The sequence below is a fragment of the Peromyscus eremicus genome, chromosome 11 (genome assembly GCF_949786415.1).
Source record: "Peromyscus eremicus chromosome 11, PerEre_H2_v1, whole genome shotgun sequence".
NCBI lineage: Eukaryota > Metazoa > Chordata > Mammalia > Rodentia > Cricetidae > Peromyscus > Peromyscus eremicus.
In genome coordinates, this window is record NC_081427.1 from 30,670,531 (window position 1) to 30,690,834 (window position 20,304).

General features: G+C 39.8%; 1 protein-coding gene across 1 annotated transcript in view; it reads right to left on the reverse strand.

Annotated features, from left to right (window-relative positions):
* The window catches only part of Fyb1 (FYN binding protein 1), an 81,755-nt gene that overhangs the window by 19,507 nt on the left and 41,944 nt on the right, over positions 1-20,304 (reverse strand). Inside the window, exons 3-10 of the mRNA XM_059276246.1 lie at positions 13,044-13,090; positions 9,640-9,659; positions 9,057-9,091; positions 8,021-8,141; positions 5,403-5,562; positions 3,720-3,864; positions 1,507-1,529; positions 130-196 (exon numbers count right to left, since the gene is read on the reverse strand). Coding sequence (XP_059132229.1) covers positions 130-196; positions 1,507-1,529; positions 3,720-3,864; positions 5,403-5,562; positions 8,021-8,141; positions 9,057-9,091; positions 9,640-9,659; positions 13,044-13,090 — 618 coding nt within the window. The remainder of the gene's footprint in view (positions 1-129; positions 197-1,506; positions 1,530-3,719; positions 3,865-5,402; positions 5,563-8,020; positions 8,142-9,056; positions 9,092-9,639; positions 9,660-13,043; positions 13,091-20,304) is intronic.

Consider the following 20,304-nt stretch of genomic DNA (forward strand, 5'->3'; position numbering starts at 1 on the left):
TTCACATAATTTTAGGACTGAATAAGAACAGTATTTTCTACTTTTTATCCTATCTGGAAATGAAAACTAAATTTCCGTATATGTAATATTTTGCAAGAAAAAAAAAGGCAGTTCAATGATTATTCTTACCTGTCATCAGCACCTTCCTCTTCTATCCCATCATAAATGTCATCATCTGGCGGTGGTGGGAACATACCTTCATTTGGATAAGGAAGGAAACCTTTCGTCAGTTTTGCAATTTGGTCAAATAGAGGTCACTCTGATTTTGGTACTAATTTCCCCCTATTTGCATGCAGAAAGCATCCCTCTCTCATATCATCCATTTAAGTAGAAAACTTTAAAATTTCCCAGCATCACATAGATAGTTAAGAATTCAGTTGCTTTACTGATTATTTTCAAACATTTTAGGACCAAAGCCATAATAAAGAAATGAGTGATGGTGGACACTCTGGACTTTATGTAAAACGAATGTGTGAGAATTACTATGAAAACAAGTAAAACAGAACAGGAAGTAGAATTCGATATTTATCATGAAAAAAGAGAAGTGAGGAGGTAGTCAGAAAGATTCAGGTAACAGTGAGTGGACATTAAAGAAAAGACAGATTAAGACACTGATAAAGAAAATGAAATGGCGTGTGAGAGGCGACCCTAAACACTAACAGTGATTAAAAGAAACTACAAAAGGAAAGGTCACATGTTAATACATATATATTAGAGTAAAACCCTTTCTTGCTTCATTTGTTATGTTTTGCTCTTACGGACTTTGCTATATGACAAATATTTACTTAACAAGTATTTGTAGACTAGCTTCTATGTGCAGGAAAATGACCTTGAAATATAACTTTCAGGGTAAGAATTTGAGCTCTTGCTTTTGCTGCCTGGGTCTTCAGGAGGCATCATCAATGTAGCCATATAGTTTGCCATCTAGACAGGGACAATTCTGGAAGTAAAGGAAGGTATTTATTCCTAACTGTGTTCAGACAGTCTGCAGAAACCAAGACTATCCCAGGCACACTGGGAGTGGAGTCACACTAGGGTCCATGGCAACCTTGAAGACAGAAGTGACTGCCTCACAGTCACTTGGTGACCAGGGCGAGAATCTGGGTCATAGATTCCCAGTCAATCCCTTTTCCACATTCAAATCCCACTAATTCTTTCATTTTCGGTTCCTAGGTTTTATACAGATACGTAAGGTCATATGTGTATGTATAACAAGAAAGCAGAAGAGAAACTGTCTAGGGGAACAGAAGTGACTAATGGGTAGGAAGAGGAAGAGGTGAAAAGGTGAAGGTTGGGGGAATATGATAAAGTGCTTATGTACTTGTACAAAAATGTTCTTATAGAAATCAGTACCAAGTACAATGGCTATAGACCAGTAAAATTACATTTAAAATCCTTAACATATAGAAATATAAAAAATCCCTCTTACTGTTAGCCAACTAGTCTTTTGCCATTAACATACTCAATTATTTTCAAGACTGCAAGCATAGAAAGCCGTTGCCTCACCTCCACTTCCGCTCTGACCATGGCTAAGAACAAAGCAGAAACAATGAATGTATGAGTTATTTAGTTTTCAAGAAGATGAATTCAAATACTGAGAGGACTACAAAAGTTAGCATTCTACTTAAAACTAGGATGAAATATATGAAGAGCAAGAGGAATGTTCATTGTAGTAGATACATCGTGACAAGGCAACACATTATAGCCAATGCACAACCAGCAAGAACCAATGAGTTACAGTACCCTAGTTCACAACAATTATGCTGCTTGCTTTTAATAAACTTCCCATGAGGCAATTTTCAGTAATTATATATTATATTTAAAATTACTTTAAAACGTACTCTGTTATTTTAGGAGCCAATTAGGACAATTATGACTGCATTCAATTCAACTCTTTGCAGCATCTTAGACCTACAGTCTCTAACTTTTAATCTGATATCATTACATTTTGTTTTAAGAAAAAACTTTTAAGTTGCCACCTTTTTTTAAAAAAAAGATTTATTTATTATGTATACAGTGTTCTGCCTGCATGAATGTCTGCAGGCCAGAAGAGGGCACCAGATCTCATTACAGATGGTTGTGAGCCACCATGTGGTTGCTGGAAATTGAACTCAGGACCTCTGGAAGAACAGCCAGTGCTCTTAACCGCTGAGCCATCTCTCCAGCCCTAAGTTGCCACCTTGATGAGACTTTTATAAGGTGTGACCCCCACTTCTCTAAACCCAGGTTGTCTTTTTGTTTGTTTGTTTGTTTGTTTTTTTACTTATTTCCCCAACAGTCAGAACTTTTTCTGTTTTAGCTTTTATGGTTGTGTGTTCCTCCCTGTATCTCCCTGTTTGAGTCCTGTGAGAGCCAAGCATGAGCACTGGAAAAACTTAGACACTGTCTATTTGTTTAATTCTGCCATCTTACAGGAAAGAATCCAGAACTCCAAGTGTTTAACCCCTTTTGAACCTAGCTACACCCCAACCTCATTTTGGCCTTTGGGTAAAGTGCCAGCAACAGGAGTAAGTTTGATGTTATCAACATAGAGGACAACTATATAATACTGGTACCCAGTTTTAACATTCCTTTTACAAGCCAGTGGGAGGAATTAGTCTGATGCCTATCTTTGGTGAACTTAGAAATAAAAGCATACTGTTGTCAATGGAACTTTGCAGAAAGGCATGCATGATATATCATGCTCTAGAACTTGATTTGTGAAGAAGTTGACACACTCTCATCCTCATTTCTATTTTGTATTTCTATCCCTTCATTTTCTATTTTCTCTGCCACTTCCATGCATGAGGCAATACTTAAAATTAATTGCATTCTGGATGGCTGAGATTCCTGGTGAATATGTTTCCTTTGGAGATGCTCATATCTAATGCCTCAGGAATGTCATATGCTGGGAGCAGAGCTACCATTTGCTCATTTCATCTATTGCATGAATTTATTTATATTTGTATGAAGTGTATGCACTTAGCTTATTCTCAGGCTAGAACTTACAGAACATAAGTTACATAGACTTCTCTTTCTAAGTCAAAGATCTTAAGTATTTCAGTTTAGCCATGAGAAACTAATAATTAGGCATGTGGGAGAAGATGGTCTTTGTTTTCTTCTCCAAACAAGATGTTTTGTTTTGTTTTTTTTTCTGCTCCACAAAAGTGTGCTTATTTTTCTAGGAGGAAATGCCACTTTAATGTAGTGGAGTAAATAGGCACTGGAAAGTGGACCTTTAGTCAATATCTAAGGATAGTAAGGGATTGAAATTTGACTTTTAAGGAGTATACTGGAGATGGAGTGGAAGCCATTCTTTTCTTGTTATATTTTCAAGCAATGACAGGAGAGGCATGTAGACTCATAGATTTAAGGGTAGAAAAAAAGGGGGCTATACTTTACATCTTCTACTTCACAGTTTCCCAAATCATACTAGTTTAGGCATGTCCCTAAGATCAAATCATAATAAATATTATAAAAGTGTTTTGTAGTAGAAAACACGTTTAACACAATTATACAGCCCATTACAGTTCAAGTAACACGATGTGTGTGGCCAACAAGTAAATTAAAGACAATGGAGTTACACATGGCCTTCCCCTCAAACTAGGGTTGTTGTACATGGGTGATTTAGTTTAGTGATTGAGACCATTAGTGACATGAAAGGTAAAATTGTGGTCTCTTGAAATACATGCTGTCTGGCAAGGGGACGGTGACCTGCTTACAGTCTGTGTGTCACACACCTGTTAGGGGCATCCTGCTCAGCCACATCATCATAAACTTCTTGGTCATCTTCAACAAGTCTCAATGGAACAGCACTGAGAGTGTTCTTCTTCCGTTTCAGAGAATCATAGTCAATCTCGACAGCAGTTGTTTTAATGTAACCATCTACCAAAAGGGAAGAGAAGTCCAGGTAAATGGAGCTTAAACACTTCAGAGTTACAATTTAAAGTTAAGTTATAATTTAAAATTAAGCAATTGTTCATTTGCTCTTAGATATTTCTCTTTAGGGCTAGAAATGGAGCCTAGCATGTCCAAAACTCTGGGTTTGGTTCCCAGGCTATGCATGCATGCATGTACACACACACACACACACACACACACACACACACACACACACACACACAAAGAAAAAAAACAACCAAAAAACAAAACTAAAACAAAACCAAAAAAACCCGAAGGCATTTTATTAAACATTAAAAAGCTGTCTTTGCTTGTAATCTTGACTTACAGACCTTCTGTGTAGCCTGAGGTTTTATGTACTCTGCAGAGACTTAACTCTGTGGTACTTTTAAGTGAGTCAAGAATCAATTTGAAGATTCTAAAGTGAATCACATAACACATTTCTTCTAACTGAAATGGAGAACATAATGACCTTTGTAAAATTTTACATTGCATTGTTCTTCACTGAAAAAGAACTACATTTGCCATTTTAGTTTTTTTTTCTCTCTCTCTGCTTGCTCAATAGTGTATTCCTAACATGAGGCACGTAGGTCTGGAAGGATCTAATGTGAATTCAAAAGGAACATATGACTAGGCAGGTCATAGACTCTAGGAGAAAATGTACTACTATTATTCTGATAAATGGATGTAGTATTAAACTAACCCCTAATGACTTATAATTACACCCATAAATTAAGGCTTCTTGCAACTCTCATCAGAAGCTTCTGTTGGTAGATGCTAATGAACACACAGACCCACAACTGGCAAAAATGCAGAGACTAAGAGACTAGAGAATGCCCAGTCTTAAATGGAAGGTATGTGTGACATCCCTTCCACCATAGGCTCAGGGATATTCTAGAAGAGGGACAGAAAGAGTGTAAGAGCAAAAAGTGGTGGATGATTACAAGGAAACCATCCTTGGAACACAGCAGGGCAGCTGTACACACAAACTCACAGTAGTTGTGACATTATTCACAAGACATGTCAAGACCCTGCCGGGTCAAATCCCAGCATGAGAGGGGAGTTGGGCAGGAAGTTCCACCCCTTAACCAAGAAGTGACTGGTCATTGTTGGTTGTTGGGAAAGGAAGAGTCAGTGTGCTCTAAGAGTATAGCCCCTGGTATAGGGCAGACTCCAGTGAAAGACCACACACCCAAGAATATTTGGGTAGCATAAACTGGTATTGATGGGAAAAAGAAAAAAAAAATGAAATAACACAAAGTTGGTTGAAAAGGAAAGAAGGGTTGAATCTGGGAAGAGTTAGGGGAGGGAAGGAGAATATAATAAAAACATGTTATATGATATTCTCAAAGAACTAGACAAAAAACAAACCCAGAAACAATAACACAGAGAGAGATAGAGAGAGAGACAGAGACAGAGACAGAGAGACAGAGACAGAGAGACAGAGAGAGACAGAGACAGAGAGAGAATAAGAAAAAGACAAGGCCTTGAAGCCTTGGAGGCACTGGAAAAGGTGCACTCACACGACCCCCTTGCAGTTCTGCCCAGCCATTTTCCTTCTGGGTTGTCTGTGATGCGGACTATTTCAATGTCCTCCCCTTGCTTGAAGCTCAGTTCGTTCTTTCCTCCTTTGACATCACAGCAAGCTTTCGCACGATGGATGACCTGAATGGGGCCTGTTAGCTACAAGAGGAGGGAAGAGTATGAGAGAAAACCACTGAGGAATGTAATTTCGAAAGACGATAATCCCACAGCCATCATCCTGGGTGAATGCTCTTATTGAAAGAGTCAAGGGAAATTCACAGAGGTGCAGTAAGGCCAACAAAGAACAGGAGAGCATGTGCTTGTGGTTCATGAGAGAGTGACAGGGATCTGATGAGCATAAGCACCCTGGCAAAACGTATAATGAAAGGGCATCATGTATGTACTTATGTATACTAGCTTGTCCTTCTTCCTTTCTTTCTTCCTTCCTTCCTCCTTCCTTCCTCCCTCCCTTCCTCCTTCCTTTCTTCCTCCCTCCCTCTCTTTCTCTCTTCCTTCCTTCCTTCCACTTGTTGAATATAAACCTGTAGTAAATACTACCTGCTACAAATAAGATAGCATTTTAGATACAGTTTCAAAAATAGTAAATAAATACCAGGCAAAGTTTTCATAGCTAAAATTCTGGATAACATGATGACTTATTAATAGGAGGATAATATATCTTAAGGCATGAGTCCTTAGATCTGAAATTTCTATTTCTAAACCGAGGTCTTCATTCAATAGGGTGTCTTTCATCTTTTGATAAATAAATATGGATTGTGATTTTTTTTGGGAAGAAACTGCTTTATTGAGTCTATGTTGTCTGGAATTGTGTGATATATTAATTGTGTACCATCAAAATATTTTTTAAAGCTTAGGTTGATAGCCAACTGCCGCATTAATTCTGGGATTTATTTGTAAAAAGCAGACTCAAGTAGAAAGTTTATGGGCTGAGCTGGATTTATTGTAGTTGGCCTCTGTGAACAACCTATAATCTGAATATTTGAATTATAAATCTTCTGCAGCTGCACTGGACTTGAATCCATGCAGTGTTCAGAAGGTGAACTGGTTACTTGCTGGCAGTTTCTTACTATATCAGTGAAATGCGTATCATCATATCGGTTTTAGAGCAGAATTTCTTAGTAATGTGAAATTTGTTTTAGTATTTAATAAACATCAATATGTCAGCAAAAAAGAAAAAGGAAAATCCAAGTTGAATTATGAGATGCTCTGATTCTGATGGAGTCTCACATTTTATAAGCCCCAGTGTCTATTAACACCTGGGTGGAGTGTAGCTTGTAAGGTCCCAGACTTGACAAACTCTTGCATTTCTATCTATTGATATGATTTATACATTGTTTTAGTTATTAACAATTTTATTTGAATGAATGTGTGAAAAATATATTAGTTATTTTTTCAAACTGATCTCAAATCCTTGAAAACCATGAACAATCTCTGGTGAAAAGTACACCATATATATTTTCATGCATTAAATTAATTTTTACTTGAAGAATATACATCTTGGTAGTCATGCATTCTGCGTGAGTAAAATGTTTTAGTTTTCACATTGCAATCATAACTTTACTTGTATATGAAAAGCTTTTTTTCCCTAAAATTTGTGAAAACTCATAGTAGATACCCTGGCTCTTATATAGTATTTCAATCAATCCCATAACAAACTATAGAAAAATTCCACTTATTTTCACTCTAAAGACTAAGACTCTGAATCTTAGAGGAGATAAGCAGTAAGTCCAAGAGCACAGAACTTGTATGCCCAGCTGGGATTGAAATCCACATCTATCCAAATGACTTCAAGTTGGATGTTTTTCTTGCATCACCCTGTTGAACTTTTGTTTCAACATAACAAATGTACTGGGAAGTTATACATGAGTCATATTTTGTAATTCCATGTATTGAATTCTCTAGAGAAATAAATATTTAAATAAAACAGTATGTATTCCTTTAAACGTGAAGAATGGTTTTGTAACTCGGATCATCACTCCAAATACTCCTGAGGCACCAGAACATACCAGATGGGTTATGTCATCAAATACGGGATAACTGAGAAATTCAACCTGTATGTGTAATGCAGTGGTGGTAGCAATAGAGTTGATTAAATTACCAGAAATCAGAGAAGATAAAGGTTGGAAATCGAGGTATTTCAAGAAGGAGGAGAGACGGTAGGTCTTAGAAATCAGTAAGCATGGGTCTTAAAGGCAAACATATAGTTCAGATGCAGGTACCAGGATCTCTAGTAGCTCAAAGGAGTTGTGGTTCATTCAGGAACACTGTGTTCATGGCGTCACTGTGTGGTATGCCACCGGGACACCTATGTGTGTGGTTCAGATGTAAGGCACACAGTAGTGATGTATTCATTTCCTCGATCAATGAAAAATCCCTGGATACCCACCAATTATAAGCTAATTAAATTTTATTTGGATTATTTTTATCCTGTTTCATTTTTTATGGTAAATGATAAGGTGGTGTATTGAACAAAAAAGTATTGTTTCAAAACAATGATAAAAAGTACTTTTCAACTTCGTACATTTTCTTGTAATGTTTATAAAAGAAAGATTCAGAATGATGCTACCACTCTCTTCTTCAGCAAGTGAGCTCTTACCTTAAATTTCTTCCTTAATTCTTGTTCTTTCTTTTCTTTTTCTTTCTGTTCCTTTCGTTCTAGCTCTAACCTCTTCTTTTCCTCCTTTTCCCGTTTCTTGTCTCGTTCTTTGGACGATTCTCTGTGAATAGAAATTGTTAAGTTGCGGCTACAATGTGCAGGTGTCTGTAGGTCAGGAACCACTACGCAGAGCAGTGTCTGCCCACTACAGAAGAAGGTCTCTGAAGAGGAGATGGAGGCAAGAAGCTAAAGATGTGAACATTCTGAATGTGCGAGACTTTGTACAGCCAGAAGGAGGCCCACAGCTACAGATACCTCCTATGGCAGCCCCATCCCCTTCCCCTGGCAATGTCACCACCACAGAGAAGAAGGCACTGTTCAGAAAGCCCTTCCCCCCATCCTCATGACCTCTTGGCATCTCTCCCTCTCACTTCCACGGGCATGCATGAGCACATGCTCACAGGCACTCATATTAATTTTGATGTAGAGATTAGTTAGAACTGGTTGAATAATTGGGTAGAGAAAATTAAGACACCTGAGCTCAGCATTTGATTGAGTAAGATTACTCCTATTTTCTCACTGTTTCCAGGAAATTTCTCCGTCTATTTTGAACTCTATTGTGGAGTCATGGAGTCACTTTTCATATCTATCCAGCAACTAGAACGTGGGCATCTGGGTGCTAGCCACAGCCCATGGCACCGCTGTGCCTGAGTGAATAAGGGTACAAAAAACAGTGAATTCATTTCCTCAGGATACTGAGAGGGAGAAATACAGATTCTTGAATCTAGTCCCTGACTGTCTTTCAAGTAGCTTGCAGATCTCACATGGCAGTTTGTCACCAGGGTCATATGTAGAGTCCTCGGAGAAGTAAGCCAGTTTTAGTCCTTTGTAGTGAAATAAGGGATGTCATTACAGGCCAACCATTGTGTAAATAAAGTTTTTTCTTCCTAGTGCTTTTGCACACCCATGATCCCTCTTACAAAACATTGTATTCATCTTACAAGAAAATTCTTATGGTAACAAATGCAATGCATACATGTCTTCGTATGTTTCTCCTTCACTCTCTTGTTCCTATCAAGAAAAACAGGTAATTATTAACTATGGTTATTCCAAAAGATCATATATTTATTTCAATGTATTTCATTGACAACTTATTTTTTAAAATAATTTTTTGTGAGTTTATATAATTTGAGCCTAAATTGGCTTATTTGAAATTTTCTCTTTCTTTCTTCCTTCCTTTCTTCCTTTCTTTCTTTCTTTCTTTCTTTCTTTCTTTCTTTCTTTCTTTCTTTCTTTCTTTCTTTTCTCTCTCTCTTGCTCTCCCTTTTTCAAATTGTGAGATACATAAGAAAAAGAAAAGGAGATGTCATTCTCTGTCTTACTCAGTCATTAGCTGTGCAGCCAGACATAAGTTCATCATTACACTACCATGAGTCAGCATATTGACTGGCATATAATGTTTCAAGCATTTCAATTAAGTAAGATTAGAAATGGAAAAAAATATCATGGATACTTATAAAACTTTTTATTTGTCTGTTTATAACAATAGAAAGTGAGTCATAATAATTGTTAAATATTCCAATTTTTGCAAAAGAAAAAGAGAAATAAAAATATCTGACCTCTTCTAGATTTCCAGGACCTACAGGATTAAAAAATACACTGTAATTAAGAAGTGCTTCAACATATGATCATTGAATAAAATAATACTCATATCAGTTCAAAGTATAACAGAACTTATCCTCTAAATCACAAAACATGTGTCTTAGATACCTGGTATTTTTAACACTTGTAATTTAATTATAAAATTATTTTGTTAGTTTTCATAAGATAATGCAAAAGTCAAAGCAAATTATGCTATTTTTTATTGCTTTATGTAAGACATAGTACATTTGACGCATGTACTTGTGTGAAATGTACAACAGGGAAAAAAATCACAAATAGTCCACACTTTTGACTCATTCTTTCTCAAGGATTTGCTTTCATGTATCAAACAAGTCAAGGTGATTAAATTAAAAAAAGACTACTTGAGTTTAGTGTAATATACACTCTACCAGATATCAAGACATAATCTAACATAACTAATGAGAAAATGATATAAAGCACAATCATAATAAAACATATAGATGGGACAAGAGAATTGAAAAGAGAGCTCAGGGGCTTGCTGGTGAGTTTAATGTCAATTTGATACAAAGCTAGAGTTATTTGAGAGGAGGGAACCTCAGTTAGAAAAATGCCTCCATAAGGTCAGGCTGTAGGCAAGCCTGTAGGGCATTTTCTTAATGGGTAATTGATGGGAGAAGGCCAAACTCACTGTGGATAGTGCCATCATGGGACTGATAGTCACTGGTTCTATAAGAAAGCAGGCTGAGCAAGCTTTGATGAGCAAGCCAGTAAACAGCAGCCCCCCCCCCCCAGCCCCATGGCCTCTGCATCAGCTCCTGCCTCCAGGTTTTTGCCCTGCTTGAGTTCCTGTCTTGACTTCCTTTGATAATGAACTGTGTTGTGGAAGCATAACTGAATAAACCCTTTCCTCCCCAAGCTTTTTCAAAAGGTCATGGTGTTTCATCACAGCAATAGCAACCCTAACTAAGACAGGGACTAAGAAAAATTTATACATGGCCATATAATATATGCACACATATACCCATGTTCATGTATAGCTGATATACTATAGGGGTTTAATATAAAATAATGGGAAGAAGATGGATTATTTTGAGTTTGGTAGGGGGATATATATGTATATGAGGCAGCAATTCTAGTTTCCTGCCAAGTTCTCAAATACCTAAACACAAGGGATGAAGTTCGTAGGGAAAAAATAAGGAGCTGTTTTATTTCCTAGGAACTAAGACTTCTTTAAAAAGTTAAAAAGAATAATTTCTAAGCCAAAAATGAATGAATCTGATAATATCAAAATATATTTGTGCTGGAGGAAGGGCAGCATGGAGTAAGTCGATAGACGATAGAGAGGATGGAAGAAGTTCGAGGTTGACATGATGAATATCTGGGATATAAAGGAACACCTGCAAGCCAGCCAGGAGAAGACACAGCCCCATGGGAACAGAATGGTCAATGGAGAGAAGACAGCTGACAGGAGAGAAGGTCACAATATCTCATAAGCAAAGTCCGCTCTCAAACTCCAGAGTGGAAAAGGGAATTATGAAATGAAAACCAATATGAATCAGCCAGGGGAGGGGAGGCGTTGTCATCAGGGATGAAGCTAGTGGTAAGTGGACTACACTCCAGTAGACAGGTCCACACTCATACTCCCATAGACGGCGCTTCCTAAATTCAGTGGGTTACAAGACAAAACAAAAAATCATGAAATGGAAGGGGGACTCATGCTGGGGAAGTGGTGTTGATGAGGGTGGGCGTGGGATAAGAAAGGATGGGAGGGTGAGTGTGATCAGAATGCACTATATAAGTGTATGGCAATATCACAGCAGAAGTTCAATAAAAATAAAAAGTATAAAAATTAAAATGAGAGCTAACGTTATACCCTGAGATTAGGAAAAGATTAGAAAGCTCAGTGATGCTATCTGCCAGTAAAAGGTGACCATGTTGCCACGTTCATGCCCTGTTGTTGAGACTGTAGACAGGGCATCAATTCTGAAGAGCATTCTACTCAGCAAAGTAAATACCTTGTAGCTCATAACCAGCCATTCCACTGTTATTTCTCTTAGAAAAAGCCTCTCTGAAGTCCACATAGGATGAACATACAGAGGAGCCCTGTAGTATTTCTTATAATCTCAGTGAATAAAATGTGGGTGCATTCTACAGTGTACTGTGTAGTTCTGGAAGGAACTCTGGCCAGCTTCTGTGTGGCCAGCATGGCTCTGGCAGGTCTTGCCCTTCTCCCCGATTCCCTCTGCCTTGCTAAAAACTGTTAGACTACATTCCTAAAGCTAGCCTCCAAAGTGTGTTTCCTTCTTTGGCCACTTCCTCCTGAGGATGACTACCAAAGGCCAGCTATCAGAGCCCCCTTTGGTTCACCTAATTAACATGCCCAATTAAGATTAAACACTTCATCCTAACCCGGGGTTTCCCCTTTACCTTTATAAATCTCCATTTGCCTATGTGCCACATTTGTCTCCTCTCTATCCAGAGGCAGTCCTTTGTCCTTCTAGGATCAATACCTTTATCACCACACCCTAGCCCATTCTAACCTAGACTTTCCCTTTTTCTCCTCTTAAAAATCACACCTGCCTGGGACCGGGTCCTGTGCTCATTGCATGAGTCGGCTGTTTGAAATCTGGGGCCTATGCAGGATCGCTTGGCTCGGCCTGGGAGGAGGGGACTGGACTTGCCTGGACTGAGTCTACCAGGTTGATCTCAGTCCACCGGGAAGGCTTTGCCCTGGAGGAGGTGGGAAGGGGGCATGGGCTGGGGGGAAGGTGAGGGGAGCGGGAGGGGGGAGAACAAGGGAATCTGTGGCTGATATGTAGAACTGAATTGTATTGCAAAATAAAAATAAAAATAAATTAAATTAAAAAAAATCACACCTGCAAGGTCATTTGCTGCTGTTTTCTGCCTGAGTCAGAAAGCAGACACTTAAACTTTTCTTCCCCGCTTAATAAAGATCTCTCTATGAAAACAGGTGTTTGCCTGTGGTTTGTGCATAATCCGGGGTCTAGGAAGAAGCCCCCTTTGTGCAGGGTTCCCCTTCAGTACTTAGTGATAACAGACTACGTGTGTACCCAGTAATGAGGGTGGAAGCTGCGGAAAACCTTACGCTGAGTGTCCTCAAAAAGAAAACCCTGTAACACACTTTTTAAATAAATTACACATATACATACATACAATCACATGAGAAGAATATGTGCAAACACACATTAAGTATTTTAGGATGTTTGCTTATGGTGAGAGAAAGAAGGTAATGAATCGTGAGAATTCCAGGAAATAACTAACACAAGGAAGGGATGCTATATAGACCAGTGATGGTAATGCCATTCATGATGCCATGGCATTTGACTAATTCAAACATGTAGCTCAGATTTTTTTTTTAGAAATAAAAGTTACCCCTTACCATCAGAGTGCATGACACCATCTTGGTTTTCTTCATTTGTAGGATTTCTGGAAACAGGAAAGAAAAAAATGTGAGAATAAAGAAGACGCTCTTGCTCACTTTAAAATGAAAATGTACATAAATATATGCATGTAACAGTGATTAATGATAAAAGAGGCCGTGAGTTGAAAGAGAGCAAGGAAGGTTGTATAGAAAGAGGAACCGCCTTTGTTTTTCACATGCTCAAGGTGGCTTGTAACAAGTTGTAACTCCAGTTCTAGGGGATCCAAAACCCTCTTCTGGCCTCAGTAGATACGAGGCATACATGTAGTATGCATACATATGTGCAGGCAAAATACCCATACACATAAAGTAAAGATAGCTAAATCTTAAAAAAAAAATACACTATAATCAAGAAACAAGTTTTACCCCAAACCCAAAATAAAACACAAAGAAAGAAAAACCAAATGCAATCAAGTCACCTTGCATCCAACTAGCAATCTTCAGGAGGCATGGGGGAGAGAATACATAAATGCACTACAGAGACACAGTCAGCAAAACCCAGACAGGGCTAACCATACTATCAGAAAACAACGTGATAACCTCAACAAATAAACTGCAAGGAATAAAGAAAAACTGAGGTGGTGGGCAAACCTCCATGATAAAGAGAATTATGAACATGAATTATCAAAGAAAGCTGTGAGCTCTTAGTCAAACTTAAAGCACACATGTACAATATGATTGAAATCTTTTTTTTTTTCTTTTTAAACAGAGTTTTACTATTTAGCAGCTGGAGTGGTCTTGACCTAGCAACCTCCCTGCGGCAAAATCTTTTTGGGATTAGAGGCCTATGTCATGCTGATGACTGAGTTCATATTTTATACTAACGCACAAGGTCTAATTTGGGGAGAATATCGACTGAAACGTTTAGAGATGAAATAAGACGATGTTTGTTTTTGGTCTCAGATTGGCACAAGAAAGATAAGCGATGGAGGTACAGATGAAACAGGACTATGGTTTATAACTCCTCAAGTGGGTAAGGGATATTGGGGCCGTTATATTTCTGTCTCTGTCTTCCATATATTTAAATATATCTTCCCATACTTATACTTCTCTAAAAAAATAAGAATAATTCAATGACAAAAGCTCTTGGGCTCCTTAAAGGAACTGATTTAGTTACAAAGCTTTTACAGTGTCATGGGAGGGGTTTCTGAAGTGAAGTAATTCCGGGAGTTCATTTAAGGCAGCGGTTCTCAATCTATGGGCGGATATCCTGTGATGTAATGTTTACATTCCAATTCGTAACAGCAGAATTACAGTTATGAAGTAGCAATGAAATAATTTTATGGTTGGGGGTCACCACAACATGAGGAACTGTATTAAAGGGTCACAGAACTAGGAAGGTTGAGAAGCACTGATTTAAGGCCTTTGAAATGCTTAAAAAGGCGATTCAGTATATTACATTTGTCTATGCAGCATAAAACACCTAAGGAGGGTTAACTCACTTTACAGACAGCATTGTTGGCTTGACACCACTTGAAGTAGAATCATCCAACCATTAATGAATGGTTAATAGAGCTCCGTGCTGACATACTTATAATCCCCGTACTCTGGAGTTCAAGGCCAGCCTGGGCTACATAGTAAGTTGCAAAAGAAAACAAGCAAAGCAAAAAAAAAAAAAAAAAAAGATCCTTTTGAAAATAATTGTTTAAATAAAATTGCTAGGTGTATGCATGGAATAAATAACAAGTTTTACAATGTATGTAAAGTATGTAAGTACTTCCCGTAAGTCCTTCAGCTTAGCTTTAATGGATAGCATTTTACTCGAAAACACAGGAATTCTTTGGATGTAAAATACACTGACATTCTAGCAAGCAGAATGAATAGTTCTTCTCATAGCGAACTGGGCACAGGGCTGGTGTAATCGGTTCCGTTCCTCCACTGCTTTACTTCTCGAATTCCTTGTCTCCCTCCTCCCTTCCCTCCTCCCTTCCCTCCCTGTGATCCTAATCTTTGAGACAGGCTCTCATTGGGTAGCTCAGAGGGGCCTAGAACTCTCAGTCCTCCCAAGTGCTGGGATTATAGGCATATGCCATCATGCCGGGGGGTGGGGGTGGGGGGGGACTTCTGCTTCTCACATCTTCTCCTTTCCTGTTGATACAGAATTCTTCCTCTGGACACTCTATTTCTCCCCTTTCTCTATGCTTAGCCCATGCTTCCTTTTCCCAGGTTAATTCTGGTTCTTTTTTTATTTTGTTATTATTTTTTAACTGTAAATGGTGTGTGTGTGCCTGAGCACATGGGTGGAGGTCAGAAGACAACGCTCAGGGGTGGGGTCCCTCCTTCCACATTTTTGTAGGTACTAGGAGATTGAAATCAGGTGGCAGGCTTGTCCTAGTGAGCACATTACCGGTATTCTGGCTTCTTGTCATCCCCCTGCTGTAGGCCCTGACCCTCTCTGACAGCGCCTCTTCTGGGAGGTTGTTCCCTAGCCCCAAAGTCTGCTCCTTGCTGCTTCTGGGAGACATGCCCACCTCTAGAGTGACTATCCTGTGCTACTTTGTAACTATGGAGTAAAAGCTTGCAGGTCTTCGGACCAGACCACAAAAGCCTCGAGGAAAGTAATCCTCACTTTGTTAATTTACTATAAAGACTGTCATTTTGAAAATACTTTTAGAATAACTCCTGCCTTGATAGGTCTGTGCTTGTGTATATTTTTAATGAACTGGTGATATAACAGTGATACTGAGTAACTGTTATCACCAAAATGAATTATTGCCGTTTGTGTAAAAGGATATTAAACAAACAAACAAAAACCCACTCTACTACTTTCTAAAACACCTGAATAAATAATAAATAAATAATAATAATAAAGCAAAGAGTATTATCCTAGCACATTCATTCAAAGCATTTTTTACCCTAGAACATGTCATTTGCACACATATACTCAATATTATGCCATACAAAATGTAATGCTATTTTATGTGTCTGAGTGTATGCCGTATAGCATATTAAAATAATAACTACGAAACAGTGACCACAAGAGCAGCGACAGTGGAGAGAATGCAATGGACAAAGACGATGATAAGAAATAGGTGCACATGTCCTCAACAAACCCAAGGCCAATTGCCGCCAACTGCTCAGAGTTCCAGGCATAGAGAAAAGCCCCACAGCCAGATGAAGAGGAGAACAATGGGACTACTCACAAGCAAACCCACAGACAACTGAGCAGAGGGAGGAGGCCTAGGAGGAGAAGCAGCAGGAAGCTTATCTGTGGTGATAAGTCCGTTCTGGCAGGCTTCCACCACAGTGCTTTGTTTCGCGCCACAGCCTAAAGAACTAAATGACGTTCATTTAATATTATTTACTATTAGGCCTGTCGTGTTAGAAAGCTGTAGCTCAGTGACAGAGTGCTTGTCGTGTGTGTGTGTGTGTGTGTGTGTGTGTGTGTGTGTGCATGTGTGTGGCCCTGGGTCAGTTCCCAGGTAGGTAAAAAAACCAAGCAAGCAAGCAAGCAAGCAAACAAACAAACAAACAAAACCTACTGGGATTCTATGTATTAACATTTAAAGATATAAAACTGTTGGGTTTTATGCTGTATTCACTCTTCATAAATTTAGCTTTTAACTTTTTATTGCTGGATCTGTTTCGGAAGGAAGAGGTATGTTAAGTGACATATAAAACTGTTTTATATCCGCCCTTATCAGGAATGAACCCCTCACTCTGGAACATGTCTTTCTATACTAAACCTACGAGATATTTCGAAACTATGACTGGCCCAAGCCAAAAATTTCCAAATGGAGTTAGGTAAGGCTGCCTAGCAGTGGCTCACGGACGTGCCAAGTTTCAAGTTCTGGAAAATTCGAATCGTTTGTAGTTAATTACAAGACTGCACTGGTACATTCTTATTCAAAACAATCCCTTCTACTAGCCAGAGTGACTTCAGGGGAAGAACACTTTGCCCTTTGCTTTTCTAAACTTAGTCATTTCCCATTCTTTATTATTTCTCATTACCTCACTTTTCCTGTCTTATTACTATTAATAACCACGAGATTTGTTTTGTATATAAAAACGCAACCACTGGTTCTGTTTCCATCTGAAGGGCCAGTCACGCTGACACAATTCTAATTCATTTTAAAACAGTACTAAGAAGTGGGCTACAGGGAAAGACACTGATTTGAACACTAATAATGAAAAGCTCAGTCTTTGGATCCATTTCACTTTTTAAGTCTGAGTTAACATAGAAGAAAATGGAATGAGCTGTATGTATTCTGACCACTAGGTGGGGAAACAATACAATTCAAAATGCATGTAACTCTGTCTTCAACTATGTGATGTTTGAAGTTATTCATGATTTCTGGTTCCTATTTACCTCCAGACCTCTCACACTTACAAGATAAACTGACCTGGATGACATGATTACAAGTCACTCCTGGGAATACCTTCAGAAGCAGGTGGGACAGGCTCCACGTGGTCAAAATCCGTATCTCCCCAGATTTCTCCCTTGACCCCAGCTGGAGATTCTACTGTGCACCCAGCGAGAGCTCTAACCTTGACAGTCCTCTAGCCCATCCCTCACTAAATGGAAGTTGAGGTAGACTCTGTCCCAGGAATTCTTCCCTGCCTAGACTATTTCTTCCTCTTTACTGGCTGTTCCTCATCACCATATAAAAATATGCTGTTATTTCCATGTAAGCTCGATATTATCCTTGCTACATAGCATACTTGAGGCCAGCCTAGGTTACAGGTATGTGAGATCCTGCCTCCAAATACAGAAACAGAAACAAAAACCCTCCCCCGGCCAGTTATTGCCTTATGTCGTCAACAGTGTGTGTATTGGCTCTTTCCAGTTTCTACGTGTGTGCATGTGTGTGCGTGCATGGGCCAGAGGTTGAAGTCAGGTGTGTTCCTCTATCAATTTCCACTTTATCTTTTGAGGCAGGGTCTTGCTCACTGAATCCAGAGCCTGTCATTTAGCTACACTGGCTGGTCGGTGAGCTTTGGAAGTTTACCTGTCTCTGCCACGTCAGTAACGCTTCCACCTCCTCAGCGTTGGGGTTACAGGCACATGCGGCGACACACAACTTTTCACATGTGTGACGGGGGCAAAGCAGAGGTCCTCATCTTGTGTGGCAGGCACTTCCCCACCTGAGCCACCTGTCCTGGTTAGCTTAAATTACCCACTTGACCCAGCTCAGAGTCATCTGACATGAAAGCCTGGATTGAGCAATTGCTTAGATCAAAGTGGCCTTTTGGGGTATCCCTAGACAATTATTTTGAGTTTTAACTGATGTAGGAGGGCCCAGGCCACTGTGTTTGACACTGTCCCTAGGCAGATGGTCCTGTGCTATATAATCAAGCTAGCTAAGCTTGAGTGAGTGAGCCAGCAAGCAATGTTTCTCCATGGTTCCTGCCTTCAGGTTCCTATCTTGAGTTCCTGCCCTTCCTTCCTTCCATGATGGAGAGAGACCTGGAAGGATAAGATGAAGTAAGCCCTTTCTTTTTCCAAGTTGCTGTTGGTTAGTGTTCTAGCACAGCCACAGAATGGAGGTAGAACAGAGACACTGCAGCCTCACCTTCCACCCCCTTGAAAGCCGCGCCGTCAGGGACACGTGCTTTTTCCTAACTTGTTCACGCCTGCCAACCTCCATAGGTCTCTCATTTGCCTTCAGTGCATCCGAGGCACTTTCTCACTGTCCCTTTTCCTGGTCCCTCAGTACACCTACTTTATTCCTTCTTCCTCTTTATTCTCCTCTGTCCCCATTTCCCCTAGGCAGGCCCAGACCCAGAGTTTTGTCTTTTCTGTTTGTACTCTTTCCCTCCCTCTCCTTGGTCAACTTACCAGCCTTATCACGTTAAGTATGGGATATAGAGTCCGATGTCTCTCCCGGCTGTATCTTTATAATCAGAACTCTCTCTGAAGCTCTCCATTTTTAACTCTCCAATTGTCTCCTCAGCTCTCCACTTGAACTTTAAATAGTACTTCTACCTTCCAGAGCCATTACTGCTTAAAAAACAAACCTTTTAGATTTATTCATTTGACTTTTGTGTATATGGATGCTTTACCTGTGTGTGTGTATACATACAATGTGCATGACTGTTGGAGTCCATGGAAATGGATGTTTGTAAGCAACCACGTGGTTGCTGGGAATTGAACCCACTTCCTCTTCAAGAGCAACAGTTCTGAACTGCAGAGCGATCTCCCCAGTTCCTAGTCATAACTTACTTCCTCTCCCCCCAAATGGCTCACCTGCAACCTCCCTATGTCATTTGAAGGAATCACTGTCTTTCCGGTTGCTAAGAGCCACCAAAGCTGTTGGAGCCATGAATGATCTTTATTTTGAGTTCTACAACTAAATCCAAATTCTGCTGTCGCTCCCTTCAAAATTTATCCACGGTGCAGACATGTCTTGGCCCCTCCACCGAGGGCAGCCCATCCTGGGTAGGGATGCCTCAATAGCTGGCATGCATTTCTGCAACACTTAACTAGTTCTCCTGCCGCCCTTGACATTTGCCCATCTACTTCAAGTGACTTTAAAGAAACACAAGTCAAATAACCTGGTGGTGCTGTGTCCCCACCCGCAGGGCTTCTCATCTCAGGGTGACAGCTACAGAGGGTCACAACACATGGAGCCCTACATGAAAGGCTCTTTTCCTATGGCCCCTTCTCTTGCTGCCTCTAGCGTGGTCCTGCTAACCTCCTCCTTAGCCTTTGGACTCTTTAGGCCTCCTCTATTCATTCTCTCTCCCCCAAAGCTTTATGCCCAATGCCCATGTTTCCCTGCATCTTCGCTACCTCCCATCTCTGTTTAAAGTTGTGAGTCTGTAATACCCTTCCCAGTCTTACTAACTCTGTTCAGCACTCCTTCTCAATATTTGACATTTGCTGGCCACTCCAGGGACTTGGACCTGTTCGACTGTTCCTCTTACTCCGGCCCTCGCCTTGTATAAAGGCAGGGAGGAATCTCTGTTTTGTGCACAATATTCCCTGAAGGTCAGTTGAAGGGACATAGAGGACTGACTCAAAAATTCATCGAGGGAGTATTTGGAAAGCCAGAGAGCTCTTGAGCGTGCATTTTGATTGGTGGGAGATCAGTTGCAGACCTGCAGAGCAGCACTTGGGAAGCATCCATGGAGACATTCTCAAGCATGGGGCAGGAAGTGCAGAAGCACCTCCATCTTCTACTTTTCTACCCCGAACCCAACCCTACATTTCCTGTCAACTCTTGAGCCTGAATGTGAAGGTCCACTTTGCTTTCATTTCCTCTGTGTATTTATCTAA